This window comes from Octodon degus, unplaced genomic scaffold (genome assembly GCF_000260255.1).
Source record: "Octodon degus isolate 3935 unplaced genomic scaffold, OctDeg1.0 scaffold00170, whole genome shotgun sequence".
Lineage (NCBI taxonomy): Eukaryota > Metazoa > Chordata > Mammalia > Rodentia > Octodontidae > Octodon > Octodon degus.
Window position 1 is genome coordinate 4,644,642 of NW_004524746.1, and position 21,532 is coordinate 4,666,173.

Genomic DNA, 21,532 nt, shown 5'->3' on the forward strand with positions numbered 1-21,532 from the left:
AAAACATTTCTTTCTATACATGATAAATGTGGGTGGGACCATGCTCTAGAATTATATAACACAAGTCAATAAAATTTTCTTATTTTCCAAAGAAAGATGAACAGGGAAAAACTGTGTAAGGCTTTAAAGCTAAATAGCATTATGCAAATAATTATGAAACTGGAAATTTTCTTTAGCTTACATTCACATTCTTAAAAAATATGTGGAGTAAACCCAAAACATTCCATTAGCTTAATGATAAAAGGATTTATTTCAGTGAATCTAATGAGTGATTTTGCACTCTGTAGATGAAAGTTCTTAACTGATTGTTTTACTTTGCAATACGTGATTTAAAAAGAAAAATGTTCACCTTGGAATTTATCTGCACACATTTGTATTTTGTCAGTAATGTCTTTCTGTTTGGTTTGTAACATCCTCCCTGTTGATAAAGGAGGCTCACAAACAAGCTTTGAATGTGTAATCAGCCAAATAAACAAGACAGAAATGAAATCTGCTCTGAAGTCTATCAATCTTGTCTGTTGAGGTTGAAGATTTCTCTGATCTTTGACTGGAATGGAACATTAGAGGTGAGAGAGTTGTGTGCACTTATTTTAATCTCCCTGTAATTAGATGTGCAGTGAAAGGAAAATTGTTTTTTTCCTACAGTTTGAGCATACTTTATGTCGCTTTCACATTTAAGGAAGAAGAAAAACTCACAAATTATACTTGTGTACAGGTGATTTCCTGGACAGCATTATCTATTTGGCTGTTTGTTCTGCACAAAAATGGTCCGTTCAGAATGTAAACTGGAAGCCGGAAATAAAGAACACTCACCATGCTGGGTTCACGCCCACCATCATCACCATCCTGAGAGCAATCCTCCTGTGCAAGTTCCATTTTTCTATGGAGGTTGCTAAGCAGATGACTCCAATCAACAGCAGGTGAAAATCTTTGAAATAAGTGGATGCCACCTGAATTCACAATTAAACCCATAATTATTCATGTTGGTAGGGGAAAGAAAGGCACAAGAAAGGCATTGTTAGGCTGTCCTCTTACCTTCAGCTACATTATCTTTCTGCTTTTTTTTCCATAATTTTATTGAGAAACAAATAGCAATGAGACAGTTTCAAATCAAATTGGTAGGACAGTTTCAATAATTCACACATTGCATACATTCCTCGTAGTGGTTAATTGCTGTACAAGAGGCGGACATGATATCCTATTTACAAACACCATTAGAGCAAATTGCTGTATTCATTAAGAGAATGTAACTATATATTTATCCTAACCACTTTGAATACACAGATACGAAATGGACATTCTTCTGTATCCCCTTTAGTAGCTATTGTATTACACAGTGTTGCCTTCAACTTAGTTGTTTAGATTACCAGATATATGCATGCAAAATTGGAAAAAGAAATAAAATTTATAAGAAATTAAGAAGAAGTGCTAGCCAGATAGCCCAGAGGATTAAAGTGCCTGCTTAGGCAGAGCTCAAGGACTGGAGTTCTATCCCTGGCGTGCTGGGCCGGCCCCGCCCCTGGCGCGCGCTGACATGGTGATTGAGTCTGGGCTTGGTAGTTCGCATCTGTAATCCCAGCACTTGGGAGGCTAAAGACAGGAGAATCACTACAACTCTGATCTGTGTAGTGAGACCCTGTAGACCCTGTCCTAATTACCAAAAAAAAAAAAAAAAATCAGAAGACAGGAAAAGAAATTAAGCATTGACTGCTCCTGGTAGGCCAGCAGAGATCCACAGTACCGTTACCTAAGCCATTCTGTGTGCATACATAGATATTTCTCTTTTCCCCACCATTTCTTGTCTTCCTCATCTCTTTAAGTCCTTCCTTTTGAACCAGTTCTTTCTCTTTTCATGGTATCTATTGTAGCTTTTATATGTTATTTATTGTTTCAGGTTCTTACAATAGCGAGATAATATAATGTTTGCACATGTGAGTCTGATTTACTTCACTTAAGACTGTGGTCCTCTGGTTGCATCCATTTACCAATAAAAGCTTCAGATTTATCCTTTTTTATAGCTGAGCAGTAATCTTTCTGCTTTCTCGAAAGACATGTAGATATGCTAAGTACAAATGAAAATAGTGTTCTATATTCTCAGCCAGAAATAATACTTTTAACAAAACATATAGAGGGAAAAAGAAGAGTGCTGATAGTACTGTATTTGAATAACTTTAGAAAAGTGCTCCTATGGCTTAATTTCTCCATGCATCAAACAAGATTTATTTTTAATGGCCTGTGGCAGAGTGGCAATGACAGATTTGAATCAAGTCCTGATCAAGTAGGCAGGATGTGTCTCATTTATCCTTATATTTATGGATTTAACACCTGTCCAGCACATATATGCATTCAGTAGATTTTTAAGTAACAGATCATGAGTCAAGAAGTTTCTGTTACTAGACAAGGAAAACTGAGTTAACAGAAAGGTCAGTAAAGTATATAGGGCAAAGGAGAGAAATCTCCCATACAGAGGGAGGGGAGTAAGTGACCACATTTTCCTACGTAATTGGGAGGTCTTTTTACGAGATACGATACTCAAGCTGACTTTTGAAAAGTAAATCGATATCTGAACTTTTCTCTTCCTTTATGTCTTTTAGAATTTTGATCATGGGAATACAACTGACTCACTGCTATGGTCTGAATGTTGGTGCTCCTTTACCATAAAAGTTATTCTTCGAAATCTAACTTGAACCTATTATCATCTCCACTCTCTTAAAAAGAAATTTGAGAGCGCTCCCTTGTTTCTTTGACCACATCAAGATACAACAACAAAGTAATGTCTATGGCTTATAAAGTGAGCCCTTAAAGACATGAAACCTATGGGCACCTTGTTGCTGAATTTCTCCGAGCTAAGAGCATTAAATTTCTGTTGTTTATGAATTACCCATTTAAATACATTCATTTTAATAGTCTGAGTTGACTAATTCACTGACCTCATTTTACGAACACTATGAAGATTAAATGAGACCAAATATAGAATTACTTCTAAAATGCACACAAAGACTCAGAAGAAGCTATTATTATAGCCCACATTTACAACAGTTTCACTTTCTATGGTTTTAGCCATCCAATCAAATGTGGTCAAAACACATTAAGTGGAAAATATAAATAATTTAAATGTTTCATGCCATTCTAGCTGTTATGATAAAACCTCATGCCCAGGATGTGCATTGCCCCTTTGCCCAGTGTATCCACAGTGTATACACCACCCACACGCTAGTCACTTATATAGTATCCTTCTCAGTTACCATATCAGCCACTATAGTGCCACAGAACTTATGTTCAAGTAATCCTTAGTTTACTTAAAAGTGGCCTCAAAGCACAAGAATACTAATTCAGAGGAGGTACCATGGAAAATCACTGAAGGACAGCTGAACTGTGGAAATATATAGTAATGTACAGGACAACTAGGAAAGAAACAAGGTTCATATAGGACTCAGTACTGTCTACATTTTCAGGCATGGACTGGAGTGTTTTGCTGGTATGAGGATTCTACTTATTAGTAAGTGATCTAAACACAGGAATAAATTCAAGGTCCTGAGGAGTTCCTACTGTGATCTGTTTAGGTTATATGACGAAGTATCAGACTCGTGTAAAGACTACAGGAAGTATTCTACACTTTCTGGGCCATATGGTTTCTCTCACACTCCATGCTGAGAGAAACCTAGGAGACTAGTGGAGCACACCTGGGAGTATGTCTGATTGGGCTGGGGGGACTTGGAGAATTTCATCACATTCCAAGCCTCCTTCTCTCTGCCTCTTTACCTGTCTCTTCTAGGCTGCCATTAAGTGAGCTTTGTTTCACAATGACCTTCTGCTGTGACATTTTTTACCTAGAGCCCAGCTGATTGTGGACTGAAATCTCAGAAACAGCACCAAAATGAACCTTTTCTTTTGTGTGTTAGGTATGGAGATACTTTGTCCCAGCATGGAAATAAGATGAGTGGAGGATGGGTTGCCTAGGAGGGTAATGGAAGAAGGTGGTGCTGTTGGTTATAAATGACACAGATAAATACAACTATTTTTTTAAACGAGTTGATACATTAAATTAAATCTATAATGAGACTTAAAATCTACCTGTAAGATCAAAGTAATTATATTTCTCTCTCCAAGTGTGATTTCATAAGAAATACATGAACTTTTGCAATCAGAGCCCTGGAGTTAGTTATATAATCCACCAATTGAGCAACCTTTGTGCAAATCAATAAGCAGCTGTAAAACTTGCATATACCTCACATCAAGCTTGTGAATTAAATGAGATAAGGTTTCTGCAAATGTAAGCTGTTAGTTATAGTGTACATGATTATAATAGCACTTTTACAGGTTTATGTAAGTTGTTGTGTTAAATCTAATTATCAAGTTTCTAGTTTTTATATTAACTGACTCATCAGCAAGTTTGACAAGCAAAATCTTGTTTCACCCATAAAACATTTTCTTCACATGGATGTCAGGGCCCTAAGCATTTCTGGTCTTCTTCCTGCCTTATTAACCATCTTTTCTTAATATCCTTGGCTGGTACTTTCTCTTCTCACTAACTTATTAATGTTGTAGTTATCCGCAGCTCTGTTCTTTGTACTCTATCTTCACTCATTCCTCAAGCATTTTCCAGTTATAAAGCTTTAAATACCATCAATATGCTGAGGACTGTAAGATCTGACATTTCCAGATGAGCCATCCTTCATGAACTCTGAACTGTTGATCAGATAGATCCATCTGCCTATTCAGCATCTTCACTTGTGCAGTAGTTATTTAAAATTTGTCCAGCACTGAACTGCAGGTGTTAGCACTCTTCTTACAAGAGATATGCCGTGCCCATATTTTTTGGATGTTCAATTTATTTTATTATTATTATTGTTATTAAATAAAGCAATTTCCTAATGAGAAAAAGAAGTTAGGTGCCTCAAACTAATGTCAATAATTTGGACAAAAATGAGCAGAATAATATTCAAAGTTACAGGAAATATTGATGACTTTAGGTATCACTGACATAGGTTAATATAGTTTTCTAATTTTGCTGTCTTTAGTAAATTTTCCAACATAGTACAGGCAAGATTTTTTAAAAGAGTACAAATTAGAATTAAAACAGAGAAAATTACAAATGATACAGATTTTCACTTAATCAAATAATATGAATTTCACAGTATCTGTTGTAATACATAGTGCTGTCTTCCGACCAGTTATTCATATCACCAGATATATGCATGTAAAGTAGGAAGAAGAAAGAAAAATGGAAGAAATTAGGAAGACAAAAAGGAGAAACAATTAAAAAAAAGGAGACCAAAAAAATTAAAGCATTAAATGTTTCTTTCCCTAGACCAGCAGAAAATGCATAGTACAGTTGTCCAAACCATTCTGCTTATGTACATAGAAAAATCCCTTGCTCCCACTACCTCTCCTGTCCTCCTCAACTCAATAACTCTTTCTTTTTGAATTAATTGATGACAATTCTTCTTTTTATAGTCTGAAGATCAAAGAACTAGATATCCTCAAATATCTTCTCAGTCATATGCCACATTCAATCAATCAGGAAAGCTCATTGGTTTTACTTCCAAAATTGATCAACATCACATTCAGTATCTTTATTACTGTTCTGGTCTGGATTCTCCCTGTCTCTTACTTGGGTTGCGGTAACCTGCTGTCACCTTTCTACTTAGTTTTTCAATATAGTGGCACATATTCTTTTACAGTTATTCTTTTACAGTAAAAGTCAGATCAATTGTATCCTTCTGCTACTCAAGTTCCCCAAGGGTTCTACTTGAGTTTTACAAGAGCCTGCTGCGGTCCTACATAGTCTCATCTGTCCTCACATTACTTTTATAGCATCACCTTGTATCACTTTTGATTTATTGCCCTGCTCTGGCCACTCTGAAGCCCTGGACATGCCATAAGCCCTTTGTACTGGGTGTTCACCTTACTGTAATTGTCACTTTCAAGACATGCAAATGGGTAACTCCCTCCTTTCTAGGAAATCTTTGTTCAGGTATCACTATGTCAGTGCCATCAAACCTGACAAACCATTACCCTCTCTTGCCCCCATTAACCTATTTCATAGCAAAGCACCAATCACCTCTTTGTAACTTTCTGTTTAATTCATCTATTTATCAGATGCATTGTGTACTGTGTCTGTCTCTTTAGAAGATTGGGTACCTTTGTCTCTTTTAAATTCACTGATATTTTCCCAAGTGTCCATCAAGTCTTATCACATATTCAGTGAATGACCAAACAGGCATATATTGTAACATATATATGTGTACATTTTCACACATATATAACTTATAAGTAAAATTTTAATAAGAATATTTATCATAGATATTTTAATAATATATGATATTGATTAATAATATTGATATTTGGCTTTAAAATATCAAATTAGGCAGTCTAAATACTTAGCATATCAAGTTTAATTCAACATATATGGGAAAATTTCAAATGTTGATATTCCCCAAGCACAGAAATGTGTTCAGCAATATAAAAGCTTGTTGCATTGGGTTAATAAATAGATAAAGCAAAATGAGAACTATTGGAGCCAAAAACAGAGGTTCTTAGGTCTATGAATTTAGATGAGGATATTTATAAAGCATTGTAACATCATAGCATCATAATATTTTAGTATTGTTATATTGTAATATTGTAGTGTTGAATGACACACTTGATATTCCAGATGCTGCAGGAAGGTTAGAAAGATGGGTTAATACTCTTGAAACTATGAATATTAAAATGTGTAAGAATGCTACACCAGGGCTGGTGAGATGGCTCAGTGGTTCTAAATCACCTACTTAGAACAAGCTTAGCAAAGCACAGGGACCGCAGTTCAATCCCCCAGCACCACATGCCAGCCAGCCCTGGTGGGTTGAGATGGTCACACACACACACACACACACACACACACAAATAAATAATTAAAAAAAAAGAATGCTACACCATTGTTTATATCAGTGTTTTACATTATATTACTTAATCTTTGTTACAAAAGCCTTGAGTTTGGTGGCTTTATCAAGTTCTACTTGTCAAATGATAAAATTGTTATTAAGTGATGTGATAAGGATTATGTAAGTGATAAATACGCAATTAAGGTTTCTTACTAAACATTTAGCCCTTTTCAAAATACAGTGTAGTTTTGGTAAGCTATTCATAAATTTTAAAGGCTAGTTGCCCTCTCCAGGAAAAGGATGAAAAGACTAAAGCAAAGTTTTGTCTACTAAAAGTCCTAGCTTAAGCATTTTGAATTCATGTAAATTTTACTTAAGAGCCTTATGTACAGAAATTCACATAAGATATAAAACAAATTTAGACTAACATACCAGAGTGGAAGTGATAGGGATTTTTACCTTCACAATACTCTGAATGTTTAAGGAGAGATCTACCCACTTCTGTCAATAAAAAATATTAATAATATTAACTAAAATATATCAAGGTTTTAATATGCATCATCATTTACTCACATGAACTAACAATACTTAAGTCCTTCTCACAAACTAAAGTTTGTCCTAGAAAGAGAAAAAAGATATTGCTGGTGATGGAACTGGAGGTAGTGGGTTAGAAGATGGGAAACTGAGGTCTAGAAATCAAAAAGACTAGAAGTAGGAACACAAGGAGGAGATCATATTAATTTAGAAGATCCAAACAACAGGATCGTGTTGGAGAATCCTAGATACGAGGTGAAATGGTCATGAGTCAAAGTGCCTGAACTTCAGATTGGGCTCAGTAACGCTAAATTGTTTGAAAAAATAAATTATTCAAAATGAGGTGATTTTATGATTTTCTTTGTGGGTTGTGAAAAGATCACAACACTTAATCAGTGAATGACAGCATCTGTCAGAGAGATATTGTGAAGAGGATTCTGCTCCAGGTGAGGATTGATCTAAGAGAACTCCCTCTGAAACGTAAGAGTCTCTGACTGAAATTTGTTAGGTGTTGGCACTGCTGGGGCTAGAGCATTCTTGGGAAGGCATTCCTAGCAGCCATCAGGAATATCATGCTCACATTCAGATTTGCTGCCTGTAGTCAGGCGCCCCTGGAGCGCAGAGGTCATACTCTGGAGCATGTGAAAAATTTAGATTCTTTATCAGAGATTCCATGTCATTAGAATGTCAGCCTGAGGGGTTCAGAAACTGAACTATAGCCTTGGCCATGCTTTCTTCCAAGTCCATGTTATTTACAGAGAAAAGAGTCCCAGTTAGGAAGAGAGGAGAAATGCAGTGAGAAAGAAGAGCTGAAAGGGGCAGAAAACAAGGAAGATTTGAGTTTTACAACTGGAAAGAATGACATGACCGTAAGGAAGGAAGCACTTCTCTCATGGAAAGAACTGGAATCAAGAGCTAATTAAGGAAATTCTCTACCCATGGTAAAGACAGGTGAGCCCTAAGACAGTAGAGCTGCATCTATATGGAAAAGTCCAAAGGTGACAAACTGCACTGACTGGCAGCTTGAACTTGATATCTTTCTTCAGAATGTTTCAGCTGCTGTTAGGCAGCCATTGTTTGCTGGGGCTGAAGACAAGAGAGAGATTCTCTGATTTCAGTCCATTTTATGCTCTTAATGGGAACTAAATCCATTTCCTTCGGATGGGTGCCCTTAGATTGTATGAAGGTAAGAAACAGCTCTCAACATGAATAAATTCCTCCCAGCAAGAACAAAATAGAAGAACACGTGAAAGTTAATTTGGCTTTATCTTTCGAAATGGCAGGTTTCTGGCAAGGAAAACAGGGAAGCTTTTTCTTCATTAGGAATGAAAATTGTTTTTCTACCACTGTGAAACTAAGGTCTGGTGAATAGAAAAATGTTCTAAAGGACATGAATGAGATAAGCCTTTTGTTGGGAGTGAAGCATCGGTCATAGATGTCAACAAAAAGGAGATGGGACACATTTTTTCTGACAGGATCACATACTCAAAAGTGGCAACCTGTGTTTTTTTCCAGAAGGGCAGTATACATGCAGACACCAGGAGGGAAGGAACAACTTGAAATTCAGGAGACTTCTGGGGAAACCTCACAGGATTATTGCCTCTTTAAAAAACAACTTTCTCTAAGGGGATCACAGAACAAAACAAGGAATCTAATTATGACAACTTTTTCAGGAGAACTTACATGTGTAGAAGGCAGGATCCCCAATATAGGGAACATTAACCCGGGCAGCAAAGCAGTTACTGACAGAGGCAAAGCCTCGGTCACCCACAGGATGGCAACAACAATGAGTACGTAGGCACATTCCGCTTCCTAGAAAGAGAAAAGCCAAAGCACAAGGTCAAGTAATGAGGCTGGGGAAGATTATGGACCAAATCACAATCACATTTCTGACTGTGGTCATGTCATCGTGAGCAAGACAGAAGCTCTGAGGCACTCTGTTTTGAGTCGCCAGCAAGTAGTCGCTTTCAGAGATTCCAGGAGATACAGTTCAATGAGCATGAAAACCAAAAATCTTCATTTATTGTATTTCTTCCCATTGCTTTCTAAACAGGTTAGTGTTGTCAATTTTCTTTGCTCATATTAGTGCATGTGAATATTTGTCCTTAGCTACATTAACTCCCTATGTGCACTGGTGGTGGTGGGCTTAAACAAGCCTGTGCGTAGCCTTTCACCTTGGAGCCGAGGCACTACTGTCTAATTTCTTGACGGCTGCTTGGGTGGGATTCATGCACACCTGCCCTCCTGGCTTTCTAACTAAAAGTGGGAAATCTGGCTGGCAGAAAACCTTTGCCCTAATTTATCTCCCTGGAAGGGCATTGATAAATTAAGCACTGTGGAAGAGCCTGAGACAGCTTCTAAGTGACATGCTCCTGAAGGTTATGGATTCTTGTGCCTTGCCTTTCGAGAAAGACTGCTGAGTTCCTGGGGGAGCATGGCAGGACTCATCAAGAGTGTGATTCTTACCTGTTACTCTATAACCTGTTACAGTACAGAACTGTAGGCTCATGTTTTATGTCCCTGATAAAAAATAATTAAGACATTATATGTGACTTACATAATTTGATATCAATTGAAATGTACTGTGATCAATAAATTTAGTCCCTATTACATAACTCAGAACCTTGTGCCTTCCAGGCTCCATACCACTAGCTATATTCCCAGCCTTCTCTCCAAATTCTGAGCTGTATTTGAAAATTTACAAAACCTGTCTTTTGGGGGTTAAGGAGGTTGTTTTTTAAGGCTCTGTGATTTCCATCTCAGCTGTCTGCTTCACCTACTTGAGAGTGAGTCCTTTGCGCTTGGTTTTTGCTCTCCAACATCCCTACATCTCTGGTAGATTTCTAAGGATCTTTAATAAATCAAGATTATGTCATAAATTTACTGTGCTACATTTTTAAAGGAAAAAAAATAAAGGTGTTTTGATGTTGACAGCTTCTTACAGAGTCTGCCTCTATAGTCTTGACAAACAATAAAAACAAGAAACAAAGCTGAGCCTTGACTGTGTCTTCTTAAACTGCTCTAGAGAGAATTTGTGAATAGTACTTTAATTTAAAATGCCAGTGTAGAAGAAAGGCTGTGTATTTCCTGGCAATGAGGACTCATGGATAACCCATAATTTCTTTCTTACCTTCATGTTTTCTCTCATACTTTCAAGAGCCTGGGTATCCAAGACCAAACTAAACTTTTTTTTTTTTTTTTGCAATCTTGCTCCCTAATTAATTACAACCAGCCAGTCTGCTGGTCTTGCTTCTTCACCTGTCACTGTACCTGTTAATCTTTCCTGTGCCCATTCAACTCCTGTACTGCAGGCAAGGGTGTTCTAAAACCAGACCACTTCTCAAGAATCCATTTTGACTTTGTGACTCCCTTGAATAAACCAGATCAAAGGGTTGATTACCCAGAGAATTACACGGAGCACCAATCTATAACTGTCTACTAAAACAGGAAATGCATGGCACTGGCTAAGTCTGATCATTACATACAATACTATGATCTTAAGAGTTGAAATTTCATATTAGCATAAGTCTTCTTTAGCTGGATAGCTACTTTATCTTTAATCTGTTAAGATGGAACAGTTTTGGTGGCAATAACAAGAAAAATTTTAAATATTCAATTATTAGCTTGTCTAAACTTGTCTAACTTACTATTAACTCAAAAATGCCTATTAACTAGTCTAGCCTTAGCTGGAAACAGTCTAGAGTCAATGGCTACCAGTTGTAAAAACAACCTTGCTTTATTTAAGTCTAATTCATAGCATTTATCCAGGAATAAACAAATAAGCATCCCTTAAGTGCTAATTTCTGTCTTCTTGAGGCCATATTGTGAACTCCTTAACCCACTACTTGGATGAAAGAATTTGCAACTTTACAAAGGAAATTCAGTTTGCTTTGATTCACACTGTCTTCTCTCTCTCTCTCTCTCTCTCTCTCTCTCTCTCTCTCTCTCTCTGTAATTTGAGTCAGAATTTACAAACAAGTAGATATCACATTTAACATGAAGTAAATTTCTGGCTTTTCCTTAAAACAAACTGAGGAATTCTGTAATCTTGATATTATATTGTTCCATGGTAACAATTTTCCAAACTCAAAGAGAACTTACATATACACGCGAGTTACACAAAGCACCACCACACCACTGCACTCACTCCCTTACCTGGTTGTCCACATTAGGATGAAACCTTTGATAGAAAAATATTTCCTGCCTATTCAAACCTTGCTTCCCATCCCAGGATCAACACTGAGTGCTCACTGGATTTCCCTGCCTACCTTCATGTGGTCCCTGATCTAGCAATATCAGCGTTGTCTGAAAGTCTCTGAGAAATGCAGAGTGTCAGGTCCTCTCCTAAATGCAGTGAGTTGAGATTAGCCCTTTGCAGCTTTCCAAGTGATTCTCATCTAGGTCAAGGTTGGAGAAGCCTGGGCACACACGCTTACTTAGACCTTCTCTCCAATCTTTAATTTTGGGTCCAAAATACTGCTTCCAAGTAATGACCTTCTGTTCAAGCCAATTCCCTGAATTTATAACCTATTTGAAAATCTTGTCTGAATTTCAGTGTTCAGATTAAATTCATGTCGTGTCCATGGAGCTGTCCAAAATACATATATTTCATATTTTGTGTATGAGTTCAGAGCATTATCATTGTAGCTGGCTCAAGCACAATATCTGCACCATCTTGGTAACAATCACTTTTCTGTCACTGGAACAAAATACTTCATGCCCATAATTTTTAAACATGCTTATTTTGGTTCACAGTTTCAGAGGACTCAGTCCATGACTAATGTCTCCAAAGCAGACGTGGGATGTGGAAGGAAATGACACAGAAAGCTGCTTGTCCCAGTGGGAGCCAGAAGGCAGAGAGACGATGGACCTGAACATGAGAATGTGCCTTTCTGGGTCATGCTCCTTCTGCTCCCCCTCCTTCAGACAGGCATTACCTCCTGATGTGGCACCAAACTGTCCTCTATGTCTATGATCTCACTTTTCTGAAATGCCGCAGATAAATGGGATCATGTGATGTTTGTCTCCTTGTTGACTGGCTTATTTCACTTAATATAATACCCTTTGGATTTATCCACTCTGTTGTAAATGTAGGAATTTTATAGATAAATAGTACTCTGTGCACTTTTTATATGCTATTTTCTTATTTTTGTATATATACTAAGTAAGGAGACTGTAGGATCTTCTGGTGATTCTATTTTTAATTTTTAAAAAATTCTATAGTGTTTTCTATGATGGCCCTACTAATTTACATTCCCAGCAAAAGTGTTCATGGTACAGCGGGGCAGATAGCTCAGTGGCTTAAGCACCTGCCTGGCAAGTGCGAGGTCCCAAGTTCAATCCCCGGTAATGAGAAGAAAAAAAAAAATTGTTCATGGATTCCTTTTTCTTCACACCCTCATGTTCTATGTGGGATAAAGGTTTTATTTTATTATTTTGCCTGTAGACATCTAGTTTTCCTAACACCACTTATTAAAAATACCGAACTTATTTCATGTGTGTTGTTGGAAATTTTGTTAAGAATCCAATTGTTGGAAATGCATGAATTTATCTTGAGATTTGTTTCACTGCATTGGCCTTTGGGTCTGTTTTTCTACCAGGAGCATGCTATTTTAATTACTAATATTTTGGAGCATATTTTGAATCAAGGAGCATATATTTGAATTTTCAATTTTATTCTTTTTTCTCAACAGTGCTCTTAGCAATTTTGGTTTTGGGGTGTACGTGAAGCTTTTAATTGTCACTGTTCCTTAATGGGCAGGGCAGTCACCTTCTCCCATCTGTCAGTGCAGTGCTGGTGTACACCTATCGGGCAGGTATTCTTCTAATTAGCAGTGCCTTTTCATCTTTAGCTGATAATTATACATGCACTCTACCAATGGACCCAACACAGGAATACTCCTGCTTTTGATTCTGCTCTCTTTTTGTGGGATCTTTTTAGTGGTTGTGAGCAGAAAAATTTTTTCTCTTCAACACTATGCAAGTGTCCAATAACAGAAATTTAAGCCAAGCATAATGCAAAGTATTTTATGTTAAGAATATCAAATTAAAATACATGGAGCAGTTGACCACTTTGAAGTCAAATAGTTATGAACACTTTTCTTAAAGAAGAAAGGAGAAAAGGTAGAGGAAAACAATCACTTGTTATTCACATTCATTCCAAAATCTAATATGAAGGAGAATAATTTTTGGTGAGCAGTTTCTTCTGGTGCAGAAGAAAATTCAGAAGTTATTCAACTTTGCAACCACTCAGAAAGATGCTGGGCATTTGATTTCTAGAACCAAGTTTTTGGTAGAAACTTTTGCAGTTGGGAAAGAAAATCACAGGTGGAGGGATGAGACATAGCAACGGAAATGAAACCAATTAAGACTTTTATATACCTGTAACATCTCACCATGATGAATGTAACCCGTATGTACAGAAAACAATTACCAGTAAATATAATACAATGTAATATAATATAATAGTCAAGATTGAAATATGTGTTAAGTGTTTAAATTAACAAAAATGTTGCAGCAAAAGACATATTACCATTAATTCCCATAATAACACATCCTTTCACTTCAAAAATCCTTATTCCATAATCCTTTCTATTTCCTGAAGTTGTTCTCAAAGTCATCTTTGATGTCTTTAGTTGCATTTTTGTGGCTGTCTTGATGGTTTAAATCAATTCCAAATGTTTACCTTTCACAGTCACTTTGAATTTGGACAGAGCCAGAAGTTTCTCTCTGCCAGATCTGTTGGCTAATTTGGTTGCAAACACACCGTAACGTTTATACAGGCCTATCTTTCTGTTGGAGGACACTTGGCAGTAGCAGTCACTGTATTTTTATCACACCTCCTAAGGACACAAACTACTTCTGAAAGTAGCAGCGGTGGTAGGATAAGTGTGTTGGAAGCACGGGAACTATTTTGATCGAGGCAAGGGCAATGTGTTTTTATTGTAATAAATATTTCATTTAAACATTCACATATTTTTCCATACCATGGGCTCCATTCTGTCACTAGGAATAATTAACATGACGTAACATTTCAAGCTATGCCCACTATTTTTACATTGATCTTTTCTCTATTTTTTTTTACTTGTGTCTTTGTAGACTTAATGGATTCTTTACTACTAAATCAGAAATGCCACGCACCATCACACTCACTGTTGTCCATCAGCACTCTCCTCTTACCACGTATGAGCAATGATAAAAGAGGAGGGTAACAAAAGAGATCTATGTGTCAAGAAATAGTGACTGAATCTTCTTCCCTTTTCAATCCACCCAAGGTTTGTAGAAGTAACAGATGAATTTTATATCATTTTTATAATTAACTCTGAAACTTTACAAGCACATATTTTTCAATTTCTGTCAGAGATAGCAAAGTATTTTAATATTATAAATTATTAAATTAATAACAGAAAGATTATAACATTAATAAATAAAAGTAGTGCCTATTTTATCTTGTTTATGTATAAGGAAAATATAAAAAGAGGAAATGGAGTTATGACTAATGTAGGCCTTACTAAAAGCATTTAAAAATTATTATTCCTTCTCAAAATACTGTATGTGAAATGAAAGAGGAGGATGAAGAGGGAAAAGAAGAGGAGGAGGAAGAGGAGAATGAAAAGCAAGATGGAAAAACTGTAGCTCAGAAAAACGAAGAATTAGCATACCCATTATCTGTTCTAAAATCTCTATACGCCTTTCTCTTTCAAAAATATACCATGAAGTTCAACAAACAAACCACACTCAATTAGGCAGGGGCAGTTTAGCAGAATAAAGATGATATGAGGGCTTGTATTAAATCATCTCACCTGCGGTATAATTCAATCGCACGGCTTGTTTCATTTGCATGTTGTGTTTCCCTGACTCCTGATTAGCCATCTTGCACTTTCCTATTGCAGGAAGGTGGTTGCATATAACCAAATAGTGGTGCTATTATTGGCATATCTTATATATTAAAAATATTAAAGTACTCAAATCAGATATGAAAGGATTAAATGCAGTACATGGTTTATTTATTTATTTTTTAAATTTATTTGTGTGTGTGTGTGTGTGTGGCCAGCTCAGCCCACCAGGGGGCGGGGCTGGCTGGCATGTGGTGCTGGGGGACTGAACCGCGGTCCCTCTGATTTGCTAAGCTTGTTCTAAGTAGGTGCTTTAGACCACTGAACCATCTCACCAGCCCCAGTACATGGTTTAAAAGAGTTTCCAAAATTATGAAATATTTAGAACAGGTAAAAAATAAAAAACAGGTATAAAAACATATTTGTATACATTATACTGAACAAATGTTGACATTTTGCCACATGTGTTTAAATTTTTTAAATAAGTAAAACATTCTAGTAAAGGACTGATGTCATTTCTCTCTGTCCTTTCCATCTGGGCAGCCCCAAAGTTAACAAGTGTTTAGAGCAGTAGTGGTGAATTTATGGCACATAGGTTATTTGCTTTCCTGGGAAGGCACAGCCTTCATGTATGAGTTAATCCTCTAAACTAAAACCTGAGTATTCAGGTTTGATTGCAGTGTTACCACTTATCAATAAATATGGAGGCTTAGAGTTCCAATTTTGGCACCTGTCTTTAAAGGCTTCATTACCACTGGTCCACAATGTGATTTACATTCTCTCCATCTGTGTTGTATAGTTTTTGCCACAAACAAACTTTGATATCTTAATAAAAAAGATAAAAATTTAAAACTCAATAATATATCCTTACGTGTTATACTATAACTTGTTTTTTCACTGAATACAATACATGTTTCAAATGTATTGATGCTGAAACACGCATAACTGCTGTTAATTCATTGTAAGAGAATATAGTATTTTTATTCATGAGCATATTAGAATTCATTTGGCTGTATTTCTGCTGATACTTATTTTCCTCACTTTGGCAATTGTCAATATTACACAGCTACAACTATCTTTTTTAAAAACCTAACTCCATGTAAATATAGTAAAAAGATGTTCTATGTTACTATAGAAAACAGTGGCAAAATCTGAGTGGAAGTGTCTTTTGAACTTTATTATTGCATAATTTATGTCCAAGCTAGTTGTATAAATTTTTTTGGTTCTAAGGATTAAACCTGGGGTTTTCCCAACAAACTATTCCCAGTCATTTTATTTTATGTTTTTAACTTTTATACAGAGTTTCACTAAGTCACTAAGTCATGCAGGCTGGGCTTGAACTTGTGATCCTCCTGCCTTAGCTGCACTAATTTACAGTGGGCTAGAAACGTGAAGCAATCCTCCCCATCCCCTACAGCTACCTTTGCAAGAAACATTTCTTGCAGTATTACCAGTATTTTAATTTCTAGAGTTATTTGGTAAGTCTTGTGATTTATGTGGAAAGTTGTTTATCATCTTTGTTATATTTTTCCAAAATTTTCTTGGTAGTGTTCATCCTGTTGATCTTTTTCTTAATTTATAATCACAATTTAATGTGACCACGCCTTCTTGACATGCTACCCCTACCCCACCCCTAACCCTGATCTGGTCACTCTCCTTTCTATAGTAGAGCCCTGCTCCATTGTTCTGCTTTCTATTGTTACAGCAAAACACCTGAATTGTGTCCTGTGTCAAGGAAAGAGGTTTATAGATCTCACAGTTTTGGAGGCTGACGTGGGCCTTTCAGGTAGGTCTTTTTGTTTGAGCTCAGTGAGAGCTTCCTGACAGAAGGCATCACAGAGAGGGGCTAATGTTGCTCTTTGTAAAACAACTTTCTAGGTAACTAATTAGGATCTCACCAATATATGGTACTACCAGAAGGTAGTGTCCTTAATGACCTGTTTATTTCCTTGATAGGTTCTAATTCTTAAAGATTGTATCATCTCTTAATATCACAACACCTATCATGACACTCAGAGACTCAGCTTCCGACACATGACACCTTGGAGAACAAACACTGTCCATATTCAAGCCATGGCACCTGGTTACTGTCAATCAATCTTCCGTCACCATTGGTGCATCAATCTGCCCCAGATCCATCTGAGCTCACTGTCATTATCTTTTCTAATTGTTCAGTTCAATTTTGGACCTACTCTATCTTTTCTACCAACCCCACTGTTCCAATTTCTATCAAATCACTCTGAGGATGGCTCTGATTTCTGTCTTACTAGCACTCTAATATGCCCTGTGACGGGATGCCCTAACACTGTCTGGAGCACAGAGACTTGCTGGTTTGGTGTCTCTCACTTAAGCAGCTGCACAGGATCACAGTGGCCCAGTCCCTCCTTCCCCTCTTTCTACAGTCTCACCTTCTCTTTCTTGGATTCTGTGACATATACATTAGTGTGGCTGGAAATCCCACAAGTATGCCATGTTTACCACTTCCCTCTGTCACCAGTGTGAAGCAGGGACACTTGCAGTGGCCATTCTAGAAACCCTAATTTGGAGATCAATAGATGTTTCTTACATCAGAGAAAGAAAGCAACAGCTACAGAGGGCTCAGCTTCTAGGCAGAGCCAACAACATATCCTGTTATGTACAACTGAAAAGCATGGGTCTTGAGATCTTTACTGATGCCTATTGGCTGTTGGGGTTCACAGTCTTAGACCGCATATAGCTCTTAGCAATCTATCAGCTTTTCTGGCAAGTTTGCTCCATGGTAAAAGCCTCTTGCTGTTGATGGGTAAATGATGTTCCCCAGCTATCATGGGCAGGCTTTGACCATAAATAAACCAAGTCTAGTAAGCACTGGATCATTACCTATATCAAAAAATCTCTCTATTTGCTTTGCCTTAGACTTTTGGTTGGCATCCTTGGCTGCCAGGGCATTGAATGCTCTGCTGTTCAGGGACTTCTCTTCCAGGCACTGTTCTTGGTGATTCCTCTCCCTCCTGAAGAGGAGCTATTTATTAATAATTGACTGGTCATAAGATACATTTTCAAGCTTGAGTAGTCTCACAATTATTAGTCTCACCATGGTTAGGGTGTCAGATTTGGTATAATAAAACAGACACTACAACTAACAACAAACAGAAGTTCGTCTCATGCATCTTGCAGAGCTGATATTGTTGTCAGCTGTATGTTGTAATCTGTTTCTGGTTTTTTAGGACAAAAAGCCAACCTAGGAGAGTTGAAAACAAACTCACTTTACAAGCATGTCCTAAGCACCCTTATACAAGAGACACCTGGTAACAGATCTAGAAGCATCTGCTAAGTGGCTGAGGCTGAATACAAGTACAAGAAAGGGCGTAAGACTCCAGTCCCCCAGACTACAAGAATGACCTCCTAGCAGAGTCTGTCTGGTCAGTTGGCTATCTGACTGTGTCCACCTCCTGATATTACCTGCTTCTGCCGTTTTTCTTGATTATACATAAGTGCGGTCATAATAAACTGCTTGAGAATGAGGTGATGTCTAAGACTCATCTGCAATAGGGACTGAAACAAAGGAAAAAGGTTGTCTCTGGATACATTCATTTTTTACAGCCATTTGAAACTTCAAACACAACACCTCTGTTTATTTTTAATTTCCACGACTATCTCTCATTTATAGAACCTCTAATAAGTTACATTTTATATTCACCTGTTCCTGCTTTATACTTCTATTTTGAAAACTAATGTTTTTCTTTTTGTGGATATTTTCCTTTGCACAGTTGCTGATATTCCTGTTATTTTCATTGTATTAGGAGTGTTTCATGTCTGATTATTTTTTTCAGTCTTTCTTATCCTGTTTCATCTAGAATCCTTATTTTCTGATTTCTCCTAAGTGGTACTTGTTTAATTCCCATGCTTTCACTCTCTATAGTCATTCTTGCTTGCTTAGTAGTTGTACAGTTGCCTCTACTACTTCCCCATCCAGAATGGGTATTATCAGGGTACCTGGAGGTCTTTTCCTGCCAGGACCTCAGACACAGCCATCTAACTGTGTCAGGGGTCTGACATGAGAGTCGTCTTGTCGGAGACTGGGTACTGCTAACTTCCAATGAAACACCAGCAGCAGTGGTGAGTTTAGCTCTTTTTCTTTTACAGCTGTAAGACTACTCCTCAGTCCTTTATTTCTAACTTTTTAAATTCCTCTTTCTCACTCAACCACTGACCTGATTCTGATCTCAGAACTACTTGGGGGGATAGGGAGGCTGGGAACTTTATCCCACAAGTTCTTACTTTTGTATCTGTGGTCTTCCTACTTAATCCTTTATCTGATCCATATGTAAAGCAATGTCTAGTCTAAGTGTGAGATTTCCTTTGCTTCTTTTATTCTTTCCTATTTTTCTGGCACCCAGATACCTTGGTCCTTACCTCAATGGGCAAATGTCTTTATGTATCCTCCAGAGCCCTCATATTTTTGGCAACAAACAAAACTGGAACTGAAATATTTACCTATAAAGGCAAATTCCCCTTGGCTGGCACTGTCCGTCCCTCCAACCACACTTAACTGTATCCTAGACATAACTGTCTTAGTCATCTCACGTACTTGTGTCCAGCCAAGGCACTTGCTAAGAACTAGAGAAGCCAAGTACCACCAGGACTGGGCAATTTGGATATTGATCCCTGCCTTACAAAGTTCTGCCTGTCAAGTTATCTTAGGACAAGTAGCTAATTATATTTAAAAATCACCTTGGTTTTCTATTAAATTATAGACCTAGATGGCATTGAACTATAAATTCTGCTTTAAAATATAGTTTCTTATTTTTGTAACGACACACTGACTGACATCAGGGAGTGATTTGGCTGATGAATTGGTTCATATGTGAGTACAATCTCCTCATGGCACAGCATGATAAAAGCAGAACCAATCACAGGCCTCATTCACTACACTGATTTTCTGAAGAGAACACAGGCAATTAAGAAATAAGAAAAATTACCCATTCTAAAAGAAAAACACTGTTATTATCTGACAGGACCTGGAAAGCTCTTTGTATGGTTCATGATATAACTACCCTAGTATGGTCATAATTTCTTAATCTGTATTAACTACAAAGTTTAAAGTGCTTTGAAATACTCTCATCTTGGAAGATGGAGACTCTGAAGAAGCACAAATACAAAGCTAAGGAACAATAACTAAATATGTAGCTATGTACAACTCTATGTACAACTCATGGCCCCACTCTGCCAATTGCCAGAACTTTTTAAGTGCCTCTTTTTCACTCAACCCCTGCATCCAGCCAGTGCCTGAGAGACACGATTTTCACATCCCACTCACACAGAGATCTGGTTCTTCAACCTGACCGTTCATGAGAGTGTAATCAGAATGCAGGCCATGAATTAGCCTTGGAGTCAGCCACACATGCAGCCTCCAGGACCTCGCAAGCGAGAGATGGGGATTTCACACAATGACCTCCAGCTAATCTAGGGCAGCTGATTTACCAACCATCTGGAATTTTTTGAAATAAAACTTGCTCATTTTATAGATCTGGCAATGGGCCAAGGGTAGTGTGACAGAATAACTTGGGAAATGTTTTAGCATATGATAGACAGGTCAAGTGAGCCAGGTTATGCTTCCTTAAATCTTCACTAACCTCAGCAATTTAAAACAAGGAACACATGATTTGGACATAATATTTGTCTTTGGTGAGTCAAGGATGCTCTGGGATCTAGTGTCCCATATGGGCCCAAATGCAGGAACAAAGGAACCGGGCAAGCTGAGCACAGCTCCTAACATCCTCGTGTAAATGCTGTTAAAGAGCAATGTCATATTGGGCTTGGCACAAACAGATTATTGTTCATATACTCTTTTCCTTTTATGGACTCAGTGATTGTACAAGTTTCTTAATCTTTACAACTTTATTAATTTGGCTGAAAAACAGAGATTGCATTGCGGTTTCTAAAATTATTATGAGATTCACAGTTGTATTCATGTTTATTATTTTTAAGAAACGAAGTATTTTTAAAAAACTTATCATGGGGGCCAGCCAAATAGCTCAGCAGATTAAAGCACCTGCAAGTAGGTACAGGGGCTGGGGGTTTGATCCCCAGGCCTGCTCTGCCGGCCCTGCCTCCGGGGCACTCTGAGCTGGCAATTGAGACTGGGTGTGGTGACGCACACTTGTAATCCCAGCTCTTGGGAGGCTGTAAACAGGTGAATCACTAAGAATTGAATCTCATAGTGAAACCCTGAACAGTCTGTAGACCGTTCCCTAAAACACACACACACACACACACACACACACACACACACACACACAGACACACACACACACA

At 37.5% G+C, this 21,532-nt stretch overlaps 1 protein-coding gene across 1 annotated transcript in view; it reads right to left on the reverse strand.

Moving 5' to 3' along the window:
• The window catches only part of Slc13a1 (solute carrier family 13 member 1), a 117,016-nt gene that overhangs the window by 79,261 nt on the left and 16,223 nt on the right, over positions 1 to 21,532 (reverse strand). The window contains exons 2-3 of the mRNA XM_023703423.1: positions 9,084 to 9,212; positions 814 to 950 (exon numbers count right to left, since the gene is read on the reverse strand). Of these exons, the coding sequence (XP_023559191.1) occupies positions 814 to 950; positions 9,084 to 9,212 (266 nt within the window). The remainder of the gene's footprint in view (positions 1 to 813; positions 951 to 9,083; positions 9,213 to 21,532) is intronic.